The sequence below is a fragment of the Lasioglossum baleicum genome, chromosome 8 (assembly GCF_051020765.1).
Source record: "Lasioglossum baleicum chromosome 8, iyLasBale1, whole genome shotgun sequence".
In the NCBI taxonomy this organism is placed as follows: Eukaryota; Metazoa; Arthropoda; class Insecta; order Hymenoptera; family Halictidae; genus Lasioglossum; species Lasioglossum baleicum.
Window position 1 is genome coordinate 5,826,858 of NC_134936.1, and position 26,016 is coordinate 5,852,873.

The window sequence follows — 26,016 nt, forward strand, 5'->3', positions numbered from 1 at the left end:
GGCGTGAAAGGTTTAGACGCGATCTTCTGCTGAATTTGACAGACCGAATGGTGCTTGTAAAATGTAGGATCAGCGTATTTAGAGAACGAAACCGTTTATACGGGGACCATGAACGCTCTACGAATGGATGGGCTGCACTTAACCGAAACGAATTAATTAAACTGTCCAACAAATTCAACCTTTTCTTGTATACATCCGTCCACAAGGTAATGCTCGTAGACCTGCTCGCCCGAAATACAGATTTAGAAACAGGGTTGATCTTTTACCCACGTTTTTCGAAAAATACGTGCTTCGGTAGACACACACCTTAATGCGATATGCTTGTTATAAGGAGACTGCGGATTTTTATGCATTTATAGCATTCACACATTTTTAAAATACAAACAGATACGAATAGTGAGAAATATTATGGGTTTTCCACTCCATTCACCCTTTTGCAAATCAATTTCACTCCTGAGGAATATTTATTACGTATTTATTATTATTAAATTACGTATTTTTATTTAGATTAAATTATATACTTATTTAGGCACACGTGAATGGTGTCATTACTGCGAGGGAAACACAAGACTCAATGATCAATACGCTTCAATAAATACTTTCATTTTTTAAATTCATGAATCAGATAAAGGCTACAATGAGTATACATATCTACACACGAGTTAATGAATTGGTAATTACTAGACAGCGGATCTTTATGGAAAATAAAATAGAAATTGATTTTCTTTCTTAGTATGTTTATTAGGTTGAAAATAATGTAACAGTGTTTTTAAACTCTTCCAATATTTTCACTGTTTTAAATTGCACCTACACATTTTTTCCTAAATGCACAAAATCCGCTGTCTAGTAAATACTTGTAAATAAGTATTTGATGTACATCTGTGCAGTAAATAAAATTTGAATTTCTCAACAATTAATTTACATTTGATTTGATTTTTTAAAGGAGAACTTACTTTAAAATTTGTTATTTGTGGAAGGTTGAAATTGATTTGCAGAAGGTTGAAATTTATTTTCAAAACGGTGAAATTGATTTGCAAAGGGAGTAATTAATTTGATAAATTAATTTGGAGTCCAAAACTAAGGAATTTTCCGGTTGATAAATTCAATTTGTTCCCCATCTTGGTTTTTATAAAATAACCCATGAAATTTAGAATTTATATAAAGATGCGCGATCTGGTTATAAAATATCAATTGTATTTTTAACCATAGTGTAGCAAAATGTGTCAAGTCGCTACCCCTACCACAAGGGTAGTTACAGGGTGAGCACAGTTTGATGAATTATGCTCTACTTCTCCAGTTATGCTCAACAAAAAGTTACAAAAAATTCACGAACATTCAACCTACTAGTCCATACACATGGCAGTGAATTATTCCAGAAGTCTTGATTGCAAAATCGATTGTTTAAAAAATCCGGAAGCATAAAATCGCCGATTATATAGGGTGAGTCCGAAGAAACAGAACACCTAAATATCTCCGTTACTTTTCGTTGTACAAAAAAACTTCTTAGGATAAAGTTACACTGTTTGAAGGGCCACATGTAACGGTGTAAGGAAAAAAATTTTCAAGCTCATTTTTTACAAGATTTCATGGTCATTGATATTTTTTTTTAATGGAATGAGGTATTTTTTAATACATCAATCGACGCAACTGAACATTCGTTATAAAAAAGTACTAACCTTAGTATGTCGAAAAGTTAGTAGTTCACGAGATATTTCAATTTAAATAACTCTAAAACACCATTACCGTCGTACTAAGACGTTACACAAGTAAGTAAACGCTAACATCAATTTCAATTTCAATGTCAATTTTTTAATTACAACTTCAATTTCAATATCAGTTCTTCAACTTCATTTTCAACTTCAATTTTTATTCTTCCATTTCAACTGTAATTTCTACTCTTCCATTTCAACTTCAATTTTTATTCTTCCATTTCAACTTTAATTTCTACTATTTCATTTCAACTTCAATTTTTTAATTTCATTTCGTTAATATCAACTTCGATTTCAATATCAACCCTTCAACTTCAATTTCAATTTTAACTCATCACTTTCAACTCTTCAATTTCAACTTCATTTTTTGAATGTCACTTCGTTAATTTCAACTCTTCAATTTCAACGTCAATTTTTTAATTTCAACTTAAATTTTTCAATTTCAATTCGTTAATTTCAACTCTTCAATTTCAATTTCAACACACATCAAATTTTCCATTTCTACTTCAATTTCAATATCAACTCTTCAACTTCATTTTCAACTTCAATTTTTCTATTTCAACTTCAATTTCTCAATTTCAATTTCAACTCTTCAATTTACCCTAGCAAGTAAACGCTAACGTCTTACAATTAGTACTAACTATAATGGTGTTTTAGAGTTATTTAAATTGAAATATCTCGTGAACTGCTAACTTTTCGACATACATGGATTAGTACTTTTTTATAACGAATGTCCAGCTGCATCGATTGATGTATTAAAAAATACCTCATTCCATTTAAAAATGTATCAATGACCTTAAAATCTTGTAAAAAAATTACCTTGAAAATTTTTTCCCTTACACCGTTACATGTGGCCCTTCAAACAGTGTAACTGTGTCCTAAGAAGTTTTTTTGTACAACGAAAAGTAACGGAGATATTTAGATGTTCTGTTTCTTCGGACTCATCCTGTATATGTATTGAAGTTCTCAGAGTACCATTTACTCTGTTTACATTATTATCACGGTAGTTGTGTTTCAGCGAACAGATTAAAAAAAATATTGAAAATCTCCAAAAATTCGAAAAAATGCGTATTTCGTATTGATGTTCTAGAGATCCCAGGTTTGTAAAAATTCAATAATTAGATATTGTTGAAACTGTTATTCTTAATTTCTTTTCGGACCTTTTAATACAGTGCATCGTAGTTGAAAAAAATAAAAATCCATTTTTTCGATGTTTCTTTACCTTATCGTAGATGTATTATGTAACATTGAACAATTTTATATACAGGAAAATATATTATATGCCTTATATTTCAATATACATATGAGCATCACTCCCAACAGAATGATTTTTCTTTTCGTTATACACTTTTCTTATTCTTTCTGAACCATATAATATTGTTGTAACAACATTTTAAATATTACTATGATATAATGAAACTTCTTTATTAATTACTTATTTTTAATGAAATTTTACCAATATATTTGTGACACTTTTCTGATTAAAATGACACTAAACAAGATACAACTTGGCCCATATTTATTGTATAGTGAAGTATAATTTATCATATATTTAACATATTATTTATAATTACTACATATTATAAATATTAAAGATATTTTCTTTCGATTGGATTTACCTACGTTTCTTTTCGTAAATGTTCGTGACATTTCGTATTATCATTCGCAAAAATAATCAAGTTAGGAGAACGAACTTTGTAGTTGAACGTAAAATAAGAAAAACAAATTGAGATGCAGTGTTACCGTTTTTGGTACTGATTGCAAGTGTTGCTGGCTGAGAACATAGACGGAACCAAGAAATGTCCGCGAGAGAGGATGAAAAGTAACAGAAACGCGAGTAAAACTTTCCTAAGCGACAGCAGGTCGCTGCACTCAATTTTTCAATCCTGCCTTGTTACGTAACTTTTTACAAGAGCGACGCTTTCCCACCTTTATTATACTCGTTCCGCAATACTTCGTACATCCATTTCACCGTATAACGTGCTTCCGGCTAGATATGAAAGCAGTTAATGAAGTATATGCAGCAGAACTTCTTAAACGGGCTTTTTATGACGCACGGCATACAAGTCCTTATTAGAATGTGTTTTATGTGAGTTTGCGGAAAACCGAGGAAATACTTCTTCGCGAAACTTTCCGAGCAAAGATCCGCTAAGTAAATTTTCTTGGAAAGTTTATTATCGCTATCAAGGAATAATGTGACTCGGCGGGTTTGGAAAATTGCACCTGTAAACCTTTCTGGAACGGAATTATAATACAGAGGAACTTCGATTATCCGAACTAATTGGATTCGAGGTGGTTCGAAAAACAGAACAGTTTTACAATTACTTATTCAATACGAATGTGCTATTGCTATTGGGTATGGGAATAAGTTTCCGCCCTTTTTCAAACAAAGTTAATAGTTATTTAAACAATGAAATATTACATGATATTATGCGAAGTATGCACCATTGGAAGCGACAACGTTTCCCCATCTTTCAGGCAGAATACGGATTCCTCGGAGAAAAAAATCAGGTTCTTTTGACTCGATCCATTCATTGAGCCACTTTTCGATACTTTCGTAAAAAGTGAAACGCTCTCCAATAAGGGCTGACTGCATAGATCGGAATAGATGGTAAGGTGAAGTGCCCTATGCCTGGACAGCATGTTTTTCTATTTTTTTTATTACTTTAAATAAACAAAAATAATTTTTTAAGAGTTTTAACATACAGTTCAGAGTTTTTAAAGTAATTTAAAATGAAAAAATCATTGTTTAGGTTAATATCTTAATTGTATTGTAACGTCCGATGTCGGGCGTTGGAAGGATTTAGGAACGATTCAAATTCGCGCTTTCGATGTCTCGCTCGCGACTCGCGGTGACGTGGGAGTGTACCACGCAGATCCTGATCCGAGTGAAATTTCTTGGTATTTTGATATTCGATCTCGAGAGAGGTTTTGATTCGGGATTTAGGAGGGTGCCCGAACGGCTGGACCAAGTCCGCCTAATTCGGGTTGGATCGTTGGCTCGAACGGCTGGACCAAGTCCGCCTAATTCGAGGGAGAAAAGGATAGCGGGTTCTTGTACGTACGCGATTTTCACTTCACTCGCACTTCGTTCCCGTCGCACGCGCACACGTCACTTTGATGAATAGATCGTTGTAAAACCGTACGTGAATCGTAAGCAGAATTTGGTGAACGGAGGCGTTCTCTCAGATCACGGGTGTTAACTATAAATACTTTATAGCGTCCCGATTTGTTCATCAATGAGAACTGGTTTATGGAATTCGGAACGTTGTAAACGTAGATTAGAAAAGCTACGCGAATATTGAATAGATATTCAGTGCTATGTTCGTGACTCTAGATTAAACAATCTCGACCGACTGACTGACGATTTTGAAGTGCTCGAAATGATTTAATGAATTTGTGAATTTGTGTCTGACACTCTGTAAGTAAGTAAATGCGTAAGAGACTAAGACGTAAGAGCGTAAAACAGTAAGAGAGCGTCTGAACACTTTTATTAATGTCGAAATTCTAAGGTTCGTGATGAATTTAATAATCGTAACTGACACTGCCGAAATACTAGTGAGAGCTGTACTAGTTAATTAATGAATTTGTGAATTTGTGTCTGACACTCTGTAAGTAAGTAAATGCGTAAGAGACGCTCTGCTCTCCGGTCCTGGCTTTTATAGGCTTGTTGCCAGGTGGGTTTGTGGTGGGGAGACAATAGAAAGAATTTCATGGTTGAGAGAGCAGGCAGTGGATCAGTGGGGGAAACAATAAGATCTTATGCCTGAGTGAGGAGGCCTTGAAATTGTTATTCCCAAAATCATTGAGGCTTGACGAGATCACATTCCAAAGTGATGACGTCAGATGAAAGTCTTCTCAGACTTTAATATTAATTAATTATACGTTTGTTTGTGACGCAAATATAAGGAGGGAGTCCGGTGACGGACGTTAGGACGTTACAGTATTAACAACAATAATTCAAACCTATAGTTGGGCATATTAAATCCAATTGAAGCTAGTACCTGGACAGAAGTAAACCCTATACCGGGACAAATTGAATTTACATATTATATAATCTGCAACAGACACTATACAGGGTGTCCCAAAATTCGTGAAAATCCCGAAAGGGGGTGGTTCCTGAGACCATTCTAAGAGACATTTTCCTTTGCACCAATGTCAACTGCGGCTTTGTTTAGGAGTTATTAACGAAAAACACGGACCAATCAGAGCGCGCCCTGGCCCGGCGCGCCACGCCGCGCCGGCAAGCGAGTGTCGGTGGTACGCCGCGACATCGCAACGAACAAGAGTTTCTCGATAATGTGAATCCTCTCCGATTTCGATGAGCTTTGGATACGTTGTCCAGACCATGATTCTGAACAACATTTCTCTTTAGACTTTTTGGCGATCGGCTTTAGTTTACGAGATAATCGTAAAAAAAGAGAAGAAGCAGAAACTGATTGAATTAAAAACTCACGTATTCAGCCGTAAATCCATTTGCTGCTTCGAAATGTGTGTCACTGGGTCACTCGGTGACGAACTGCACAGATGTCTTCAGGTACACGGCAGTACCGAAAGCCAAGGGACGTACGGCCAGGTCGACGAACTGCACAGCCGGTGGTAGAAGGCCTAAGGGATGCGCGGTCAAGTCGACGATCCAGAATTTAACTTTCACTTTCGAATCGATAAATAATTCGTATGTTTATTTTACACAGATGCCTTGAAATTTTTCCACACTCACAATCACTGTTCACATTTGCCAACACATAGTTATGCACTAATAATAATTGCCATATCCCTTGTACTGCTGCACAAATCACAACAATCAGGTAATGCAATCACTAGACTGCGGATTTCATGCATTTGCAGCAAACATGAGTAGGTGCATTTTAATACAGTAGAGAGATTAAAATAATTTCAAAACACCAATGTATTATTTTCAAATTCTTAAAATGATCACAGTAAGAATCAAATATCTGTCTGGCTCCTGTCCCTTGTAATAGCGGCAGCCAACATTCATTTTGCATAAAGATTCGCAGTCTAGTGATTAGTTTAAATATCACAGTCAAAAAAACAGCTAATACATAGCAACCGTTAGCTTTGAATTTACAAGTCTTTGGAGATGTTCTCTCTACCGCGGCTCGAACGACACTGATTTTCCGCAAGATTTTTCTAAAGAATTTAGGAAGGGCATTTAGAGTGTCGAAATTCGAAATGCACGCTGTAGCACGAGAACGACGGGACGGTTGGACGAAAAACAGGATACGGAAAGGACCGCTTTAAGACTTATGGCAATCACATGTTTAGGTTTTCCTGTAGATTGGTACGCAGAGTCGATGGGTAACCGTTCGAAAACGTCGTCTGTCCTTCTTTTAGAAAGTTTCTTAAGGAAGGTATAGGACAATAGGGATGCTACGCTGACCTGACATTTTTACCCCTTGCTGGGTAAAAGGACGGATGACGTTTTCGAACAGTTACCCATCGACTCTGCGTACCAACCTGCAGGAAAAACTAAACATGTGTTTGCCACAAAGCTTACAGCGGTCCTTCTCGCATTCTGTTTTTCGTCTAACCGTCCCGTCGTTCTCGTGCTACAGCGTGCATTTCGAATTTCGACACTCTAAATGCCCTTCCTAAATTCTTTAGAAAAATCTTGAGGAAAATCAGTGTCGTTCGAGCCGCGGTAGAGAGAACATCTCCAAAGACTTGTCAATTCAAAACTAACGGTTGCTATTAGCTGTGTTTTTGATATTGATATTTAAACTAATCACTAGACTGCGGATCTTTATGCAAAATTAATGTTGGCTGCCGCTATTACAAGGGACAGGAGCCAGACAGATATTTGATTCGCACTGTGATCATTTTAAGAAGTTGAAAATAATACTATGGTGCTTTGAAATTGTTTTAATCTCTCTACTGTATTAAAATGCACCTACTCGTGTTTGCTACAAATGCATGAAATCCGCAGTCTAGTGATTGCATTACCTGATTGTTGTGATTTGTGCAGCAGTACAAGGGATATGGCAATTATTATTAGTGCATAACTATGTGTTGACAAATGTGACCAGTGATTGTGAGTGTGGAAAAATTTCAAGGCATCTGTGTGAAATAAACATACGAATTATTTATCGATTCGAAAGTGAAAGTTAAATTCTGGATCCTCGACTTGACCGCGCATCCCTTAGGCCTTCTACCACCGGCTGTGCAGCTCGTCGACCTGGCCGTACGTCCCTTGGCTTTCGGTACTGCCGTGTACCTGAAGACATCTGTGCAGTTCGTCACCGAGTGACCCAGTGACACACATTTCGAAGCAGCAAATGGATTTACGGCTGAATACGTGAGTTTTTAATTCAATCAGTTTCTGCTTCTTCTCTTTTTTTACGATTATCTCGTAAACTAAAGCCGATCGCCAAAAAGTCTAAAGAGAAATGTTGTTCAGAATCATGGTCTGGACAACGTATCCAAAGCTCATCGAAATCGGAGAGGAGATAGTTCAGATAGTACATCGATCGATTTACAATTACAAGTTACTTATCTCGTAAACTAAAGCCGATCGCCAAAAAGTCTAAAGAGAAATGTTGTTCAGAATCATGGTCTTGACAACATATCCAAAGCTCATCAAAATCGGAGAGGGTTCACATTATCGAGAAACTCTTGTTCGTTGCGATGTCGCGGCGTACCACCGACACTCGCTTGCCGGCGCGGCGTGGCGCGCCGGGCCAGGGCGCGCTCTGATTGGTCCGTGTTTTTCGTTAATAACTCCTAAACAAAGCCGCAGTTGACATTGGTGCAAAGGAAAATGTCTCTTAGAATGGTCTCAGGAACCACCCCCTTTCGGGATTTTCACGAATTTTGGGACACCCTGTAGTGCTCCAAGCACTATGGCCGCTACGGGGAGCGAGACGCACGACCGGGAGGAGTGGGGGTATTCCTTGAGAATGCCTCCGATCCAGCAAAAATTTGCCCATGCCTGATCTATAACATCGAACTTTATTGAATCTTTAACATAATGCACATATGAATATATTATTATTGTATATTACATTCTGCCCTTAATTTGTTGTGTAATTATCTTTTTTCTTTCGTGTAAATTATTATTGATTTCTTGTTCCTGTTCTTTTTTAATTTTGTATCTCTCTTTTTCCTGCTTTTTGACAAATGTTCTTCTTCTACATATAATTTTTTTTCTTGCTCCTTTTTTCAAGATCTTTCTTCTGTCTTCGACAGTACAGTTGGTGGTCCTTTGTTAGCGCATCCACCGAACTTAAATTTTTCATTCTAGAATGCGTGCTTTTTGGAATCTTAAACTGGCCCACTGTATTGAGAGCTTGTACTTGTACGATGGATTCAACAGGATGAGATTCTTGATTTCTTTTCAATTTTTTATTTTTATTCAATCTTCTATTTTCCTTCAATCTGTCATTTTTAATAATATCCTTAGATTTTATGTACACTTTTGGCTTTCTCTTACTTTAATCTGTTTTTTTATGATACTTATTAATTACTTTTTTCGACTGGAATCAAAAGTTTTGTTTCTAGTGATGGCCATTATCAAATTTAATTTTTAAAGGAAGTTTACAATCTGAAAAAACATTGTTTTAAGAACTATATCGACATGAATAATAATTTTTGAGGTTAGGTATTAATACTGATAGATTTATGACATAAAAATTAAGTATTATTAACGTCACAGCCGGAACACATTGTCTACATTCGTTTATACAAGCTAATAGAAGACTGCTTATACGTACATTTAGTTAAATAATTTGCAAACAATGCGTTGATTTTATTCACAAACGCGTGTCCGGCTTCAGGCGTAAGCACACTGCGTATAAGCTTAGAGTGGGACAGCTACTGTCATCGCGTCCCAGTATGGAGTACTTATATTTGAAAACAGTCCTAATCTTGGACATCTAATATTTAGATTAATAATTATTATTTACGTTAAGTTTGATTGCCAATTTATTTTAAAATATCAATATTATTATGCGTGATAATTATTTCTTGTCTGAGGGCTTAAATTATATCCTTTTTTCTAACAAAAGTTCGAACTATTATATAAATTCACATGATTTTGACTTTGAATTTATTTTTAAATTTCAATTGATGTCATAATGAAATAATATTCACACCTACTTGTGGTTAAAGAGAGAGGGAGAGAGAGAGAGAGAGAGAGAGAGAGAGAGAGGCCTCAGAATATATAATATAATTATTTAATCTCTTAATTACTGATTTTACTATGAAAATTCAATTGTCCAGATTTAGGTATCACTTTTGGACTGTCCAGACTTAGGGCACTTCACCTTAATCCGAAGGTGCAATGTCTGGGGAATACGGCGGGCGGGTCAAGATTTCCCAATTCACTCCTTCCAAATATTTTTTGACAGGTTGAGCAACGTGTGTGGCCTAGCGCTGTCATGCAGCAAAATGAGTTTATGTGGAGTGCAAAACACGTCTGAAAAGTACTTTATTTGTAAAAGGTTGAAATTGACTTGCAAAGGAATGAATTTGGAGTACAAAACCTGTAAAAATACTTTATTTGTAAAAGGTTGGAATTGATTTGCAAAAGGGTGAATTTGGAGTGCAAAACCTGTAAAAATACTTTATTTGTATAAGGTTGAATTTGATTTGCAAAAGGGATTTGTAATTGGAGTCCAAAACCTCTAAAAATACTATATTTGCAAAAGGTTGAATCTGATTAACAGAAGGGTGAATTTGGGGAGTGTTAAACCTGTATTCAACTTACTTTTACCTACTCATCAGTTCCTTTACTTGTTTCATTGTTTCAAATAAACTACCAATTTTCTATGCTCTTTTGTAATATTCTCGCTTTCATTATATTATAAGATGCAGATTTGTTATAAACTGAAATTTTACTACGCAGCAGCAATACATTTTTTATAAATATTTGCTAGATATTTGCTGCATCATTCTAAAATTTCAGTTTGTAAAAATTGTGGAAGGTATTGTATACAGGGTGACGCATCGAATTGTAAGACTCCCACCGAAAATATCTCCGTTGTCTTTAATAATAGATAGATAATAAAAATGTTTGGTTCAGGGGAGCAATTATTGTGACGCAGAAGTTATTTTCTTTAGGTGATATCTGCTAATGTAAAAATTGTTTGGCGTACGGGTCATTCCATAAATGAAATATGTTGTAGTCCATGTGAAATGAAGGGGGGGGGGTTTAAAGTCATCATTTTGCCGGTTTCGAATTTTTTTAGAAATGGCAGGCCTTCCAAATTTTCAATTTTTGCCCATTTCGTCGAAAACGGGCCTCGCTTACGAATTTTTATCTCGGGATCTGTTTGTCTGATTGAGTTACATTTGTTTTGTTTTATTCGGAAAGAATTGGGCTATTACAAAATAATTTTTTCAACCTCGAAAATAAACTTTATAATGTCGAAAAATTTGAACAAATTCTTTTTTTACGTTTTTTCGATGAGGGACGAGAGTGATTTAAATTTTGAAAAAATATTGTTATATTCCTTGAAGTTCCCCCTTTAAAATGAGCCCTTGAAAAAGATGGTGTCATTAAAATTGGCGTCACAATGAGAGGTACACGGCGTACTTTACCAGCTCATTGTGACGCCAATTTTAATGATACCATCTTTTTCAAGGGCTCATTTTAAAGGGAAAACTTCAAGGATTATAACAATATTTTTTCAAAATTTAAATCACTCTGGTCCCTCATCGAAAAAAACGTAAAAAAAGAATTTGTTTAAATTTTTCGACATTGTAAAGTTTATTTTCGAGGTTGAAAAAATTATTTTGTAATAGTCCTTTCCGAATAAAACAAAAAAAATGTAGCTCAATCGGACAAACAGTTCCTGAGATAAAAATTCGTAAACGAGGCCCGTTTTCGCCGAAATGAAGGCCTGCCATTTCTAAAAAAATTCGAAACCGGCAAAATGATGTGTGACTTAAACCCCCCCCCTAATTTCGTGTGGACTACAACATATTTCATTTAGAAGAAAATCGACGATGGTGCCTGCAGAAAGTGATCGATTTGGCATGGAATGACCCGTACCCTCGGTAAAGGACCACAGTTTAAGAACCACTGACCTAATACAATAAAACTGACCTGTAAGGATTTCCAAACTGACGTCCGTGCTCCTCGCGTGAAGCCTCTTTCTGCCCATGGCACTTTCATCGATGGATCCCCTGCTTCCGTGTCTCGTAGCAGCCCTTTCCTCGGATTTCGCTCTGACGTCCGATCTGCCAGCGCTGCTGCGCCGATGCCTTCTGTCGCCTCTGTCCTCCGATCGGTACCTTTTGTCGAACTTCTTGTAGAGCCTGTGCCCGGCCACGTACTTCGGGGTGGTCCTGTGCCCTTCCGGAGAGTCCGCGAAACCTGCCGGCGGTCGAACGATCTCTTCCGAGACCTCGGGGTGGAGCAACATGACGGCACGCACGATAGAGAAAAGAGGTAGATAGACCGACAGATAGAGAGACAGATCGAACTCAACTCCAGGCATTTTCTTTCTTTAAAGGTCTACTAGGATTCTATTTGCGAAATTTCGTCTACAATTTACTAGGTGTGTAAATAAGTTCTTGGCCTGAGGATAAAAACGGTGGTATTAAGTATTCGTACAGTTTTGTTTCCGGTTCGGGATTTTATAATACCACCTGGTAGAGAGTAAATTACCCGACTAATAGTTTAACATAACCTCAAAATATTATTGTAACCACAATAAACAAAATGAGTTGCGCGGCGTGACTGCAGCGTTATCTGGCGGGCAACATGCAGCCGAATATTGCAAAACCATTGCTCGTAAACGTAAAAATTGGACTTGCGACTATTTTGACTATTAAAAAATCCCGTCTTTGCATTATCGAGAAATCAGAAGACTAATCCCGGAACCTTGCAATCCTCGCGTACGTATACGTGGTCTAGCGGTGTGTGCACTCACAGACAGTCACGCGTTCCCTGCTAGACGGCCCCCTCTAACTTCGGATTGTAACTAGAAAGGGACTAGAATCTTACTAGATGTTGGGTCGAAAATATGGGTTCGCGATTTTTCGCTTAATGTCCTTATACGAGCAAATTTTGGGCTGGGTGAGGGCTCATTCGAAAGAGGAAGCTTCACCGCATGGTGCTTTGGTCATGAGGTTAACGAGATTATGTTTATATCTAATAATATGAGTGTCCAAAGTAGGGAAAAAATCGAGAAAAAATCCCGCGGACTTCAATGTATTTTTCTGTCTCTAAAAGCCTTTTTTGACTGATGGGATGACCAGAGCACCATGCGGTGAACTTTCCTCTTTCGAATGAGCCCTCACCCAGCTCAAAATATGCTCGTATAAGGACACTAAGCGAAAAAACGCAAACCCATGTTCCGACCCAAAATCTAGTAAGATTCTAGTCCCTGTCTAGTTGCAATCCGAAGTTAGACTACCGCCTTAATAGTGGTTCACAGCGATATACCGGAGCCGAGATAAGATTGCTACAGTGAAAGGGATATTTTGTTTTGCGTTTACCGTGTACGGCCTTTTTGCGTTTATAGAGGATTTACTGTATTTTCATAAAGCGGTGACTGTGAATAATGCAAATTACGCGTCATAAACGTAAAAATAGGACTTTCGAGGGCGATTGCCGCCTAGAATGAACCTTTAACTAGCGCTTTTGACTACTGAAAAATCCCATCTTTGTATTATCGAGAAATGAGAATGCACATCCCGCACTCTTACAATTCTGGAAACAAGTCTACGTCGAATTGGTCGCTTGTTGTGATCTTGCTTGTCCAAGGCCGAATTTGACAAGCAAAAGGGTGAATTTGGAGTGCAAAACCTATATACCAAAAGGTAATATACCATTCATCGGATTTCAAAGATTCTGCACGTATCTCTGAGAACTAATAGCACCACGCGCGTGTCATGTTTTTAATCTAAATAGTCCAGTCAATGAATGCTCATAAGGGAGGCGTAGAGGAAAATGGAAGGAACACAATTTTTAACTTTGGGACTTTGTTTGGACTAGTTAAGAAGTAAACATACTAAAAGTCCCTAGGAGGTGAGCGGTGTACAGGGGGCACGCAGAAGCTCCCCTTTTTCGGGTTTCCGCTTATATCTCGGAAACTATGTGTCCTAGCGATAAGACCATTCTATACAAAATTAAAGCTGACAAAACGTGCCATAAGATTGATTGTATTTAGTTTTTCGCTATCTTCCATAGTTTCCCAGATATCCGCGCTCAAAGTGCACTAATTGCGAAAAAGATATTTTTCCCTTATTTGACTAGTTAACTCTTCAGCACAATTACTGAAATTTGAGCGCGGATATCTCGGGAACTATGCGATAGCGAAAAACTGAATTCAATCAATCTTGTGGTACATTTTGTCAGCTTTAATTTTGTTTGGAATGGTCTTATCGCTAGGACGCATAGTTTCCGAGATATCCTCGGAAAACCGAAAAAGGGGACCTTCTACGTGCATTAGAAGTAAAAATTGAAAAATTGAAGTTGAAATTGAAAAATTGATATTGACAATCAAAAATTGAAGTGAAAATTGAAAACTTGAAGTCGAAATTGAAATTGAAGTTGAAAATGAAGTTTTGAAATTTAAGATAAAATCGAAAAATTGAGGTTGAAATTGGAAAATTGAAGTTGAACTTGAAAAATTGAAGTTGAAATTGAGAAATTGATGTTGAAACTGAAAAATGGGAGTGGAAACTGTAAAAGTGAAGTTGAAATTGAAATTGAAGCAAAAACACTAACTGGAACAAATAATACCAACGTGAACTTTGAGCGCGGATATCTCGGAAACTATGCGAGATAACACAAAACTGAATCAAATCAATCTTGTGGTACATTTTGTCAGCTTTAATTTTGTATAGAATAGTCTTATCGCTAGGACACATAGTTTCCGATATATAAACGGAAAACCGAAAAAGGGGACCTTTTATGTGCCCCCCTGTACCCCGCTCACCTTGTAAGAGTGGGGACTTTTAGTATGTTTACCTCCTCATTAGTCCAAACAAAGACCCAACGTTAAAAATTGTGTTTCTACCATTTCCCTCTATAACTTTTCGTTGACTGGACTAAAAGGCGTAGGTTGATAAACCATGGAAACAGGAAGAGAAGAAGAAGTTCGAAGCTGAAGCAACTAACTACACTAGAAGCTACGTGATCTATTAGTTCGATACAACTACGAGACCTCCAATTAATCGTATCATTCTGAAGATACAAGTTAGATATACGATCGATAGTAACACTACCAGCCAGCGCGCAGCGCTTGAAATGCTTCGCTATTATATGTTTCGCTCTGTTTCATACTTTCGAGCATTTTTACGTAAATTCTTCCCTTTAAGTGAAAGAATTGAATTGATAATAAATGATGTACCTCTCTGCCACACTGATGGCACTGTGGTGTTGCGTGGGCGCTAGCAGCGATTTGATCCGCGCTCTCGCTGTAAAAGACACTGTCGCTGCCAGGACTGACAGACCTCAAAGACTCCGCTGAAACAGCCTTTAATCTCGTGTCTGGGCTCTGCGCCTCGACTACCATGGCTCGTTGTCCGTTGTGCCCTGGACTGTGTTGATAACGGCCTGGACTCAACCTCGAACACATTATGTCGTCCGCCGCGCGTGATCTTCTGCGTGGCAGACTGCCTGTTATGGCTGCATCCTTGTCCTAAATGGAATCAAGATAAAGTGTTCTCATATACCGAGAGCCACAGTCACCGTTACACGCCGCGCTGGATCAAGAAAGTATTTGTCCGACCAATTTTCTGGAGATCTTACCACTTCTGAAATATCTTTGTTCGAAATATTATTTCAATCATCATGTTATTAATAGGGCGCGATTCAAATAAATCTTGAAAAAGATCCAAACTAGGATCGAAACGTTGATTTTGTTTGACAATTAGCAAAATTGCTTTATAATTCGTAATAAACGATCGAACCGTTGCGCCGAAAACATTTAAAAATTTATTAACAGCAAATACGATCGATAGAAGAAACATATTTATCATGTTATTAAGTGTAGAAATTAAATAAAACAAATTTAGTATTTATTTATAATGTAATCATTAGACTGCGGATCTTTATGCAAAATAAAAAATGTTTGCGTTGATTGCAAGACATAGGAGCCAAATAAAATCTTCGTTCTTCTTTTAATTATCTTGTTAAGGTGAAACTAATACACTGGTGTCCTTAAATCTTTTTAATACCTCCACTGTTTTAAATTGTACGTACCCATTTTTGTCATAAATGCATAAAATCCGCAGTCTAGTAATCGTACATCTGTTATTTTTTGAAATAGTCTCCATTATTTTCGATGACGTTCGTCCATCTTACAGGCAACTGTCGAATCCCTTGACGGAGAAAAGATGACGGTTTTGTTGTAATGAATTCGTCAATACTTTTTTGCACTTCTTCCAATGTTTGGAAAGTTTTATCTGCTAAATGATGCTGGAGTGATCGGAATAAATGAAAATTCAAGCAGAATTCAATTCATTCATCAAAATCAAAGCATAGCAAATCATTTCAGCGGTTTCGGAAGCATTATTCTTTAATTGAAAGGCATTTTCAGACGTTGCCAGACGCCGCCATCCTGCTTACTAATAGTTTTTGTTTTAACTAGATCTTAAATGTTTCATAACTGTAAGTGTTGGTACTTAAACGTCACAAAACGGCAGTTGATTATTTACATTCAAACCAGAGTTATAAATAATTTAATATGATGGCACCGAATTAATTTCTACACCAAATATTTTATTTTATAATTACTTCAATGCCTGTGATCAAATGTTATTTCAAATGGAAATAAGAAGTAACTACTTGAAATCAATTATTTCGCACGGTTATTTTCAATATTCTTATTTGAAGATGAAAATAATAGTGATTTACTTGAAATAATAGCAATTTCAAATAGGTATCAATTTTGTAGACAAATTTTAAGAGAAACTCAAATCAAATAAAATCTTATTTTCCGTGGTAGTAGCCTTTTTAGATCTGCAATACATTAAAATCGTATTCAAGTCTGTCGTATTTTATATCCCAGCATTTTTTGAACATTTTTAGAAGTCCTAATTGCATAAAGAATCATAATCAAAATAACATGCAACCACGGGTGTGAGTATAAACTGAAGTTAGTAACTCAAACCTGATAATCTGGTTGGTTGACATAATTTTGAAGAATAATGTCACAAAAAAATAACATGTTTGATATAATATTTCAAGTAATGTTATCTCAAAAGTGTTCACTATAAAATAAACTAACATGTTACTTGATATAATAAATATTTCAAGTAATGTTATCTCAAAAGTGATCGCAAATTTGTAAAAATATTTCAAAGCTATCTCCGAAAAACTGAATGTACAAATACTTTCTTGATTTACAAATGTTTATCTCGCCAACTACCATTTGTATGATAATATTAGTGTCACAAATACAGTGTTCTGTAAAACTAAAAATACGTATTCGAAACTGTTCGTACTCGAGTGACAACTACGAAGTCCCACTCTCCGTATTACTATGCAAATTCGAAACAATTTCCTCGTTCTCCCTCCCAGTGTAGTAATGATGTTCTACAGAAGGTTCCATCAAAAAGAGATTACCTAATTATCTTCTCTAGCTGTGACGGTACGAGAAATGTTTCTTCTGCAATTTAAATGGATTCAGGAGGAATTCAAATAAATGGAAATGTTTTCATGAATGTCACTTTATAATGTTTCTCCAAGATTATTCGTGATGTGTTACAATGTGCAAATCATTTGTTCTGTTGTACATTATATATAAAAATATTATACACTCATGTATACATCAAACAGTCTCCGACTATATCAATTTTTAATTATTTTACCGTGTAAATCTAAATTTTAATTACAATTTTTTAACCAGTCTGAAACTTTTAGAAATATATTTCTTATATCATTATAACTGGAGAAGACGTTTAAATGACATGTTGTAGAATTGTTTGTTAAATGTTTGTCGAAATTGCTCCGAGTTCAAAGGGTTAATAAGTGTCACATTATGTATGCAATTAATTTCACATTATGTATGCAATTATTTCTTTTTTGTAAATCAATAAATTCAAGTTATGGAATAGGAAAAATTGAATGTCTCAGGCATGATTGTTTTGTTCTATTATTTACTTCAGTGATATGTAGATCGTGAAATTGATAAAACCATCATTGAATGTGTTTCCAGAAATCAATATTTAACAGTAACGTTTGAAAAATTAATTTGGAAGCAACTTTTCATTTTGCCATTCGATTGGAATCACTGCGTGGAGATTGAATAGGTTCTCTAGTTGGTCACTGTAATTTACGTCCAATGGATACAAACATTTTGGAACTGTGGCAACTAACAATAAGTAAATATGTATGTACGTATGTATCTCTTTCAGAACAAAAGTTAGCGCACAGCTGTAACTTAGTTATCGACTGACCCTTGTGTGTAATTGCATCGTCTTCAGTTTGCCGAATTAGAAAATCCAATTTAACCGTTACACGATACGCCAAATAAACTGCATTTGCAATCGGCACCAGAGATTCGGAATAAATGAAAATATAACGTACTATAGCTCAGGCAGAAAACATTCGATTAAAATCATGACGAAATATGATCGTCCAAATTATTACCTGAGCGTTTATAAAAAACGGAAAATAGTATTATGTACAGTGACTCCCATTAATATTTGGACACTTAAACAGACGATAACTTTTGTAATATTGGACCGTACGACTTCAATTTCTATGAAAAGTTAGAACAATTAGTTTAGTAGAGGATGTGAAAGAAAGTCTGTTGAATAATTGCATTTGATCGAAATTGCAGAGAAAATAGTAAAATCTGTATTGTACAACTTTCGAATGTGGGACTATATTGAAAGTTTAAAGAATGCTTGCCAACATAAAAACATACATAGCATCCCACATAAAAGATTAAACTTCACCTTCATTTCTAAGAAATAGTGCAAAGACGAAAAACGATAGACGTCAGTACGTTGCTTGCAAAACAACAGTACTACATGTTTTCCTTCATTACTTTCTAACATTTAGTAATTGCAAGAAAAAGCTTCCCTTGGTACAGCACAATTACTGGAAATCCTATTATAGTATTATCTCCGTAACTGTTGCGAAGTCTCTACCGTAACTGGCAAAATTATATCCCTACCACTGGGGGATCCCCCCTGGAACCAGTCAAGCGGTAAACATGTGCGACGACCGAGCCAACAAGGGGTCGAGTATCGGTGAGACTCGCATTTATGCACGCAAAGCAACAGATTGCAACTTTTCTGATTTTTTATTTTCTTTATGCAACTTTTACCATCACAGTCGTTTCATTTTTCTATGTAAACTGATACCAAACACGATATAGTTACGATAAGAATTACTCGTGTAATTAGCGATTGAAGTTGCGGTGCGACAGTTACGGAGATACTACTGTAACAGCACGCGAATTTTTCAAATTCGATTTACTGATAAATCAAGCGTCAAATAAAAAACCTTTACTCTTTCTTTTCGACTCACTTTTGCCTGTAAAATTACTTGATTAAAGTTTCGGGCGTGAGAAAGGGCGGTGAATGGAAAAGAAAGAGAGGCAGGGAGTCGAAGCGTCAAACCATAGTCCTCCTATCTTGACAAGGGTCCGACTGACCCTTGTGTGTAATTGCATTGTCTTCAGTTTGCCGAATTAGAAAATCCAATTTAACCGTTGCACGATACGCCCAATAAACCGTGTTTGCTATCGGCGCCAGAGATTTCGATTAAATGAAAATATAGCATACTAGCTCAGGCTAGTAATTAAACCCTAATAAAGGGTTAAATGTACACAGACTGGAACCCATGTCGCGCAACACTTATTTCGAGTGGTCGCAGAATGGGACATTACTGTACTGTAATAGGCGTGTGGTACAGTGATGCCAGTGAAATGATTTACCCCCTCTCTGATGAGGGGGAATGAGTCGGGCGAATGGGAGGCACGTTGCACGTGCGCGATGGGGTCGTGGAGTGTGCGCCTGCGTACGGTGCTGGAATGGAATAGTGGAAGGGGTAAGGAGGAGAGTACATGAGCTCCGTTTGGAGCTCATTCTGGTATCACTGGTGTGGTAGCTAAAGTGTTCATTCACTGACCTCGTTGCTTCTTCTCCTGGCAGAGATGTAGCCGCCAACCTTCTTCCTGGGACTCTCCCTGGTTCTCCTGTGTCTTCCTCCATCAGCAGTTTCCCGATGCACGTGATGATGATGGTGATGATACATGTGGTAATGATGGCTGCAGCTGGAGTCGTCCGACGTCTGAGCATGTCCGGGGTCTTCAGCCGATTCGACCCGCCAATCCTCTTTCGGAGGACTTCTAGGAAGCTGTTGTTGCGGCTGTTGTTGCGTTTGGCTCGGTGGCGCCGTTTCGCGTTTCCTATTGTTCCGGTGAGGGCTTTTTGTACTCGTAGACTTGGCCTTCGGTCTGTGACGATGACTCGGCGTCGGACTAACTTCGACGCTCTCCGGGTATGGCTCTATGTCGTGCTCGGTGTCCGGCGTGAAATCCAGAGTGAAGTTTTTCCGTCGCCTGCGACGTTCCTCTTCGTTCCACGTGCGCGAGTCTGGAGGAGACTCGGCGTAACCGCCCGAGGAGGAATGGTGACCTTCCTAAAATGGCAAGGGGAAGGAAAAGTCATGCTGGATCGCTTTGGATGTCGGTGTCTGGGATCTTTTCAAAATAAAATATGCATTGTGTCCCACTTGAAGTTTCCCAAACTATGGCTCGTTCTAAACAAATATTTCAGACAAACCTTATCCTATTTTGGGGAGACACCTTATGATGGTTACAAATGTTCTCTTGGTGATTTCAAGGTGACCTCTGTTTTTAACCCTTAGCATTCGAGTGGTGATTCTGAGTCACCACTAAAAATTGCTTCCCCATTATTCAGAGTATTGTTTACGTTATTAAATATCTTGTTATCTAATGGATCACTAAACTTTTTCATGCGAATGAGAACGAATTGAGTTTATGAATGTCGTTATTTAGAATTCCATTTAATAGAACGCGATACCTAGACTGCGGATGCTTATGCAGATTTATATTTTTACGGACGAATTTTATAAAAAAGTGAATACTGATTTTTCTCTAATAACACAGTTCTGTATTATCATATTCTACTGCTATTTACTATTTTTCAAGTCTCTTGCAAGTTACATAGTCATCAAAAATTAAAAAGTTTATACAATTTAACAAATCTTAACGAAAAAACATCCGCAGAGAGACGACATTTAATTATAATCATAATGAAAATACCTTTAATACATTGTTAACTATGCGACTAACTCAAAAATAATTTAAACAAATGGTAATTAATAACTGTATCAACTGATTTACGTTCCCTGTTGTCTATTTAGTAATTATAAAAATATTTGATTAATTGTAATACTAAATAAAATCCAATGTATTGCAACACAGGAAATAAATTTGTTTATTAAAGCGTCCACTATGAATCCACAATTTTTTAATAAAAATTGATTCAGTTTGCAAGGAAATCGAGGACGTGTATTGACTCATTAATATGTATCAACACATATGATGGCATTAATATGCATGACTATTTTCCAATATTTTACACCATTTTTGCATAGTGGACGTGTGTGGACGATGCACTTAATTGAAACTATATTGCCACGTAATTGAAGATAGTAGTGAATAAATCGATAAAAAAATTGGTAACTTTCGGAACTTCGAAGGGGTGGCCTTACACAATATCATTTTATATTTATTATTTAAGCCTGTTAAAAGTACATAGAGTATTATTTGTATATTGTTACAGCTAGAAAAGACACTTAAATAATCCGTTACAAGCGTGACAATTATAATGTTTACATTTATTTTTATTTTACTTATAATTATACAAACGAAGTACAATGACAAATTAAATACCAACTTGCATTTATAGTTTACGTAAAGGAACATTGTTTTTATAAACTATGCTGGTTGCGATAAATATAAAAAAGCCGTGCAGTATTTATGAAAGATGTGAACAACTGCAACAATTAGAAGATCCTTCTGACTGATGATATACAGGGTGAGTCCGAAGAAACAGAACACCTAAATATCTCCGTTACTTTTCGTTGTACAAAAAAACTTCTTAGGACAAAGTTACACTGTTTGAAGGGCCACGTGTAACGGTCTAAGGGAAAAAATTTTCAAGGTCATTTTTTTACAAGATTTTAAGGTCAATGATATTTTTTTTAATGGAATGAGGTATTTTTTAATACATCAATCAATGCAGCTAGACATTCGTTAGAAAAAAGTACTAACCCATGTGTGTCGAAAAGTTAGTAGTCCACGAGATATTTTAATGTAAATAACTCTAAAACACCATTATAGTTATTTAGTACTAAGACGTTAGCGTTTACTTGCTAGGGTAAATTGAAGAGTTGAAATTGAAATTGAAAAATTGAAGTTGAAATGGAAGAGTAGAAATTGAGTTGAAATGGAAGAGTCCAAATTGAAGTTGAAATCGGAGAGTTAAAATTGGAGTTGAAATGAAAAAATTGAAGTTGAAAGTGAAGTTGAAGAATTGATATTGAAATTGACGTTGAAATGGAAAATGTTGAAATTGAAATTAAAGAGTTGAAATTAACGAATTGAAATTGAAAAATTGACGTTGAAATTGAACAATTGAAATTGAAGAGTTGAAATTGACGAGTTGAAATTGAAATTGAAGTTAACGGATTGATATTGAAATTGAAGTTGAAGAGTTGATATTGAAATTGAAGTTGATATTAACGAAATGAAATTGAAAAATTGGAGTTGAAATGGAAGAGTAGAAATTGAGTTGAAATGGAAGAGTTCAAATTGAAGTTGAAATCGGAGAGTTAAAATTGGAGTTGAAATGAAAAAATTGAAGTTGAAAGTGAAGTTGAAGAATTGATATTGAAATTGACGTTGAAATGGAAAATGTTGAAATTGAAATTAAAGAGTTGAAATTAACGAATTGAAATTGAAAAATTGACGTTGAAATTGAACAATTGAAATTGAAAAATTGAAATTGAAGAGTTGAAATTGACGAGTTGAAATTGAAATTAAAGTTGACGGATTCATATTGAAATTGAAGTTGAAATTGAAGTTGAAGAGTTGATATTGAAATTGAAGTTGATATTAACGAAATGAAATTGAAAAATTGGAGTTGAAATGGAAGAGTTGAAATTGAAGTTGAAATAGAAGAATAGAATTTGAAGTTGAAGTTGAAATGGAAGAATAGAAATTGAAGTTGAAATAGAAGAATTGAAGTTGAAGTTGAAAATGAAGTTGAGAAGAATTGATATTGAAATTGACGTTAGCGTTTACTTACTTGTGTAACGTCTTAGTACGACAGGAATGGTGTTTTAGAGTTATTTAAATTGAAATATCTCGTGAACTACTAACTTTTCGACATACATAGGTTAGTACCTTTTTATAACGAATGCGCAGTTGCATCGATTGATGCATTAAAAAATACCTCATTCCATTAAAAAAATATCGATGACCTTGAAATCTCATAGAAAATGACCTCGAAAATTTTTTCCCTTGCACCGTTACATGTGGCCCTTCAAGCAGTGTGACTTTGTCCTAAGAAGTTTTTTTGTACAACGAAAAGTAATGGAGATATTTAAGTGTTCTGTTTCTTCGTATTCACCCTGTGTATTATATAACATAACAAACAAGCACGAATATTAAGCTAACATTGAAGAAGCAACAATGGTACCAAAATATAGAATAAATATCCAGATATGAAACACTGACATCGAACAGACTATCTGCAGAAAAAAACAAATAAGAAAATGTTTTATCGATTGTACGAATTAAAGCACCATGGCCATAAAATTACATTTAAAAAGTATTTAAAAATTTATTATTTGTAATAATTACATTACAGCAACAACACAAAATACTCCAGACAAGTCACAGTACGTACGCTACCAAGGGGAGCCTATAGCAGGATTACCTTTATCTCTCATATTGCTTTATATTAAGATATTATTCCATATTTGACAACTATTCACATACAAATGTCCCACATCACTGCTCCATAATCGGGCACTTCCGGTAGCGAAATAAAAACAATATTCGAACAAAATTACCTAGTTTTACTCGGCTAAAAATTGCAATGGAAACAAATTCAAAAAAGAAATTTGCTCACGAAAGGTGAAGGTCACCTTGAGTTGTTGATATTGGTCAAGGTTGTAGTACGCTTGGCCATTGAACTCGTCTTGACATAAGCAATAATATTATGTACTAAAAAATATGTAGTGCCATCTTCAGGTGACCTTCATTTTGTATGTATAGTATTATTGATTATGTTGAGACGAGTTCAACGGCCCAGAATACTATGACCTTGACACGACCTTAACAGTGAGGGCTTAAAAATAAGGCATGCTTCAGTTGTTGATATTACTTTGGAGAGATCAATATCTTGACCGATATCAACACCTCAAGCCTGCCTTACTGTTAAGGTCATATCAAGGACACATATAAAAAATGTAGTGCCATTTAAAAGAAAATGAAGGTGACTTTCACAGCCGACTAAAAGGTAATTAATTTGGTTCCCAATATTCTTTCAATACTAACTGGCTACAAAATGTATCGGATACACATTGTTTTATAAAAATGATAAGACTGAACTTATTTAGATTTTTCACAATTTATATAACAATACCTGATCAAATAAAGAAATTTATTGAACAATTCCTGATGGAAGCATCTTTATAATTTCAATAATGAAACAATAAAAATTGTGAAACCGATCATTTGACTGGTCGTGGTACGGCACGGTTAATGTTAAATGGTACTACACATCTTTTAGTACATAACATTATTTATTATGTAGAGACGAGTTCAACGACCTAGTATACTATGACGTTAACATGACCTTAACAGAGAGGTCTTAACGGTAAGGCAGGCTTCTGTTAAGGTCATATCAAGGTCATAGTGAAAATTATGAAGAGCCATTCAAAAGAAAATTAAGATGACTCTCATAGTCGACTAAAAAGTAATCAATTTTGTTCCGAATATTCTTTTATTTAGCTACCGGAAGTGTCGGAAAAATCGTGGCGAATGTTACGTGGGAGAGACATCCTCCGTATATAGAAAATTCATTTATTTACTTTTTACAAAAGAATTTGGATGTTCCTCCATTTATCTGACCATTACATCAACTGTTTATCAATAGTCCAGTCAATAAATGCTCGTAACGGGGGTGTAGAGGGAAATAGAAGGAACACAATTTTTAACTTTGGGACTTTGTTTGGGCTAGTTAAGAAGTAAACATACTAAAAGTCCCTAGGAGGTGAGCGGTGTACAGGGGGCACGTAGAAGGTCCCCCTTTTCGGGTTTCCGCTTATATCTCGGAAACTATGTGTCCTAGCGATAAGACCATTCTATACAAAATTAAAGCTGATAAAACGTGCCATAAGATTGATTGTATTCAGTTTTTCGCTATCTCCCATAGTTTCCGAGATATCCGCGCTCAAAGTTCACTAATTGTGAAAACGAAATCTTTGCCGCACGTTTTTTGCCTTCGTTGACTAGCTAACTCTTCAGCACAATTAGTGAACTTTGAGCACGGATATCTCGGGAATTATGCGAAATAGCGAAAAACTGAATGCAGTCAATCTTATGGCACATTTTGTCAGCTTTAATTTTGTATGGCATCGTCTTATCGCTAGGACGCATAATTTCCGAGATATAAGCGGAAAATCGAAAAGGGCGACCTTCTACGTGCATTTGAAGTTGAAACTGAAAAATTGATGTTGAAATTGAGAAATTAATGTTGAACCTCAAAAATTGAAATGGAAATTGAAAACTTGAAGTTGAAATTGAAAAATTGATATTGACAATGAAAAATTGAAGTTGAAAGTGAAGTTGAAATTGAAAAATTAAAGTTGTAATTGAAATTGAAGTTGAAAATGAAGTTTTGAAATTGATGATAAAATCGAAAAATCGAGGTTGAAATTGGAAAATTGAAGTTGAACTTGAAAAATTAAAGTTGTAATTGAAATTGAAGTTGAAAATGAAGTTTTGAAATTGATGATAAAATCGAAAAATCGAGGTTGAAATTGGAAAATTGAAGTTGAACTTGAAAAATTGAAGTTGAAATTAAAAAATTGATGTTGGAATTGAAGTTGAAATTGAGAAATTGATGTTGAAATTGAAAAATAGGAGTGGAAACTGAAAAAGTGAAGTTGAAAGTGAAGTGGAATTTGGAAAATTGATGTTGAAATTGAGAAATTGATGTTGAAATTGAAAAATAGGAGTGGAACCTGAAAAAGTGAAGTTGAAAGTGAAATGGAATTTGGAAAATTGATGTTGAAATTGAGAAATTGATGTTGAAACTGAAAAATTGGAGTGGAAAC

General features: G+C 35.7%; 1 protein-coding gene across 6 annotated transcripts in view; it reads right to left on the reverse strand.

The window, feature by feature from the left end:
• LOC143211394 (uncharacterized) overlaps window positions 1–26,016 on the reverse strand; it is a 347,400-nt gene that overhangs the window by 88,220 nt on the left and 233,164 nt on the right. For 4 of the 6 annotated variants that reach the window (XM_076429033.1, XM_076429034.1, XM_076429035.1 and 1 more), the window contains 3 exons: window positions 19,768–20,280; window positions 15,032–15,322; window positions 11,776–12,076 (listed from right to left, as the gene is read on the reverse strand). In XM_076429033.1, the coding sequence (XP_076285148.1) occupies window positions 11,776–12,076; window positions 15,032–15,322; window positions 19,768–20,280 (1,105 nt within the window). The remainder of the gene's footprint in view (window positions 1–11,775; window positions 12,077–15,031; window positions 15,323–19,767; window positions 20,281–26,016) is intronic. The other 2 variants (XM_076429037.1, XM_076429036.1) reach the window with 1 other exon arrangement.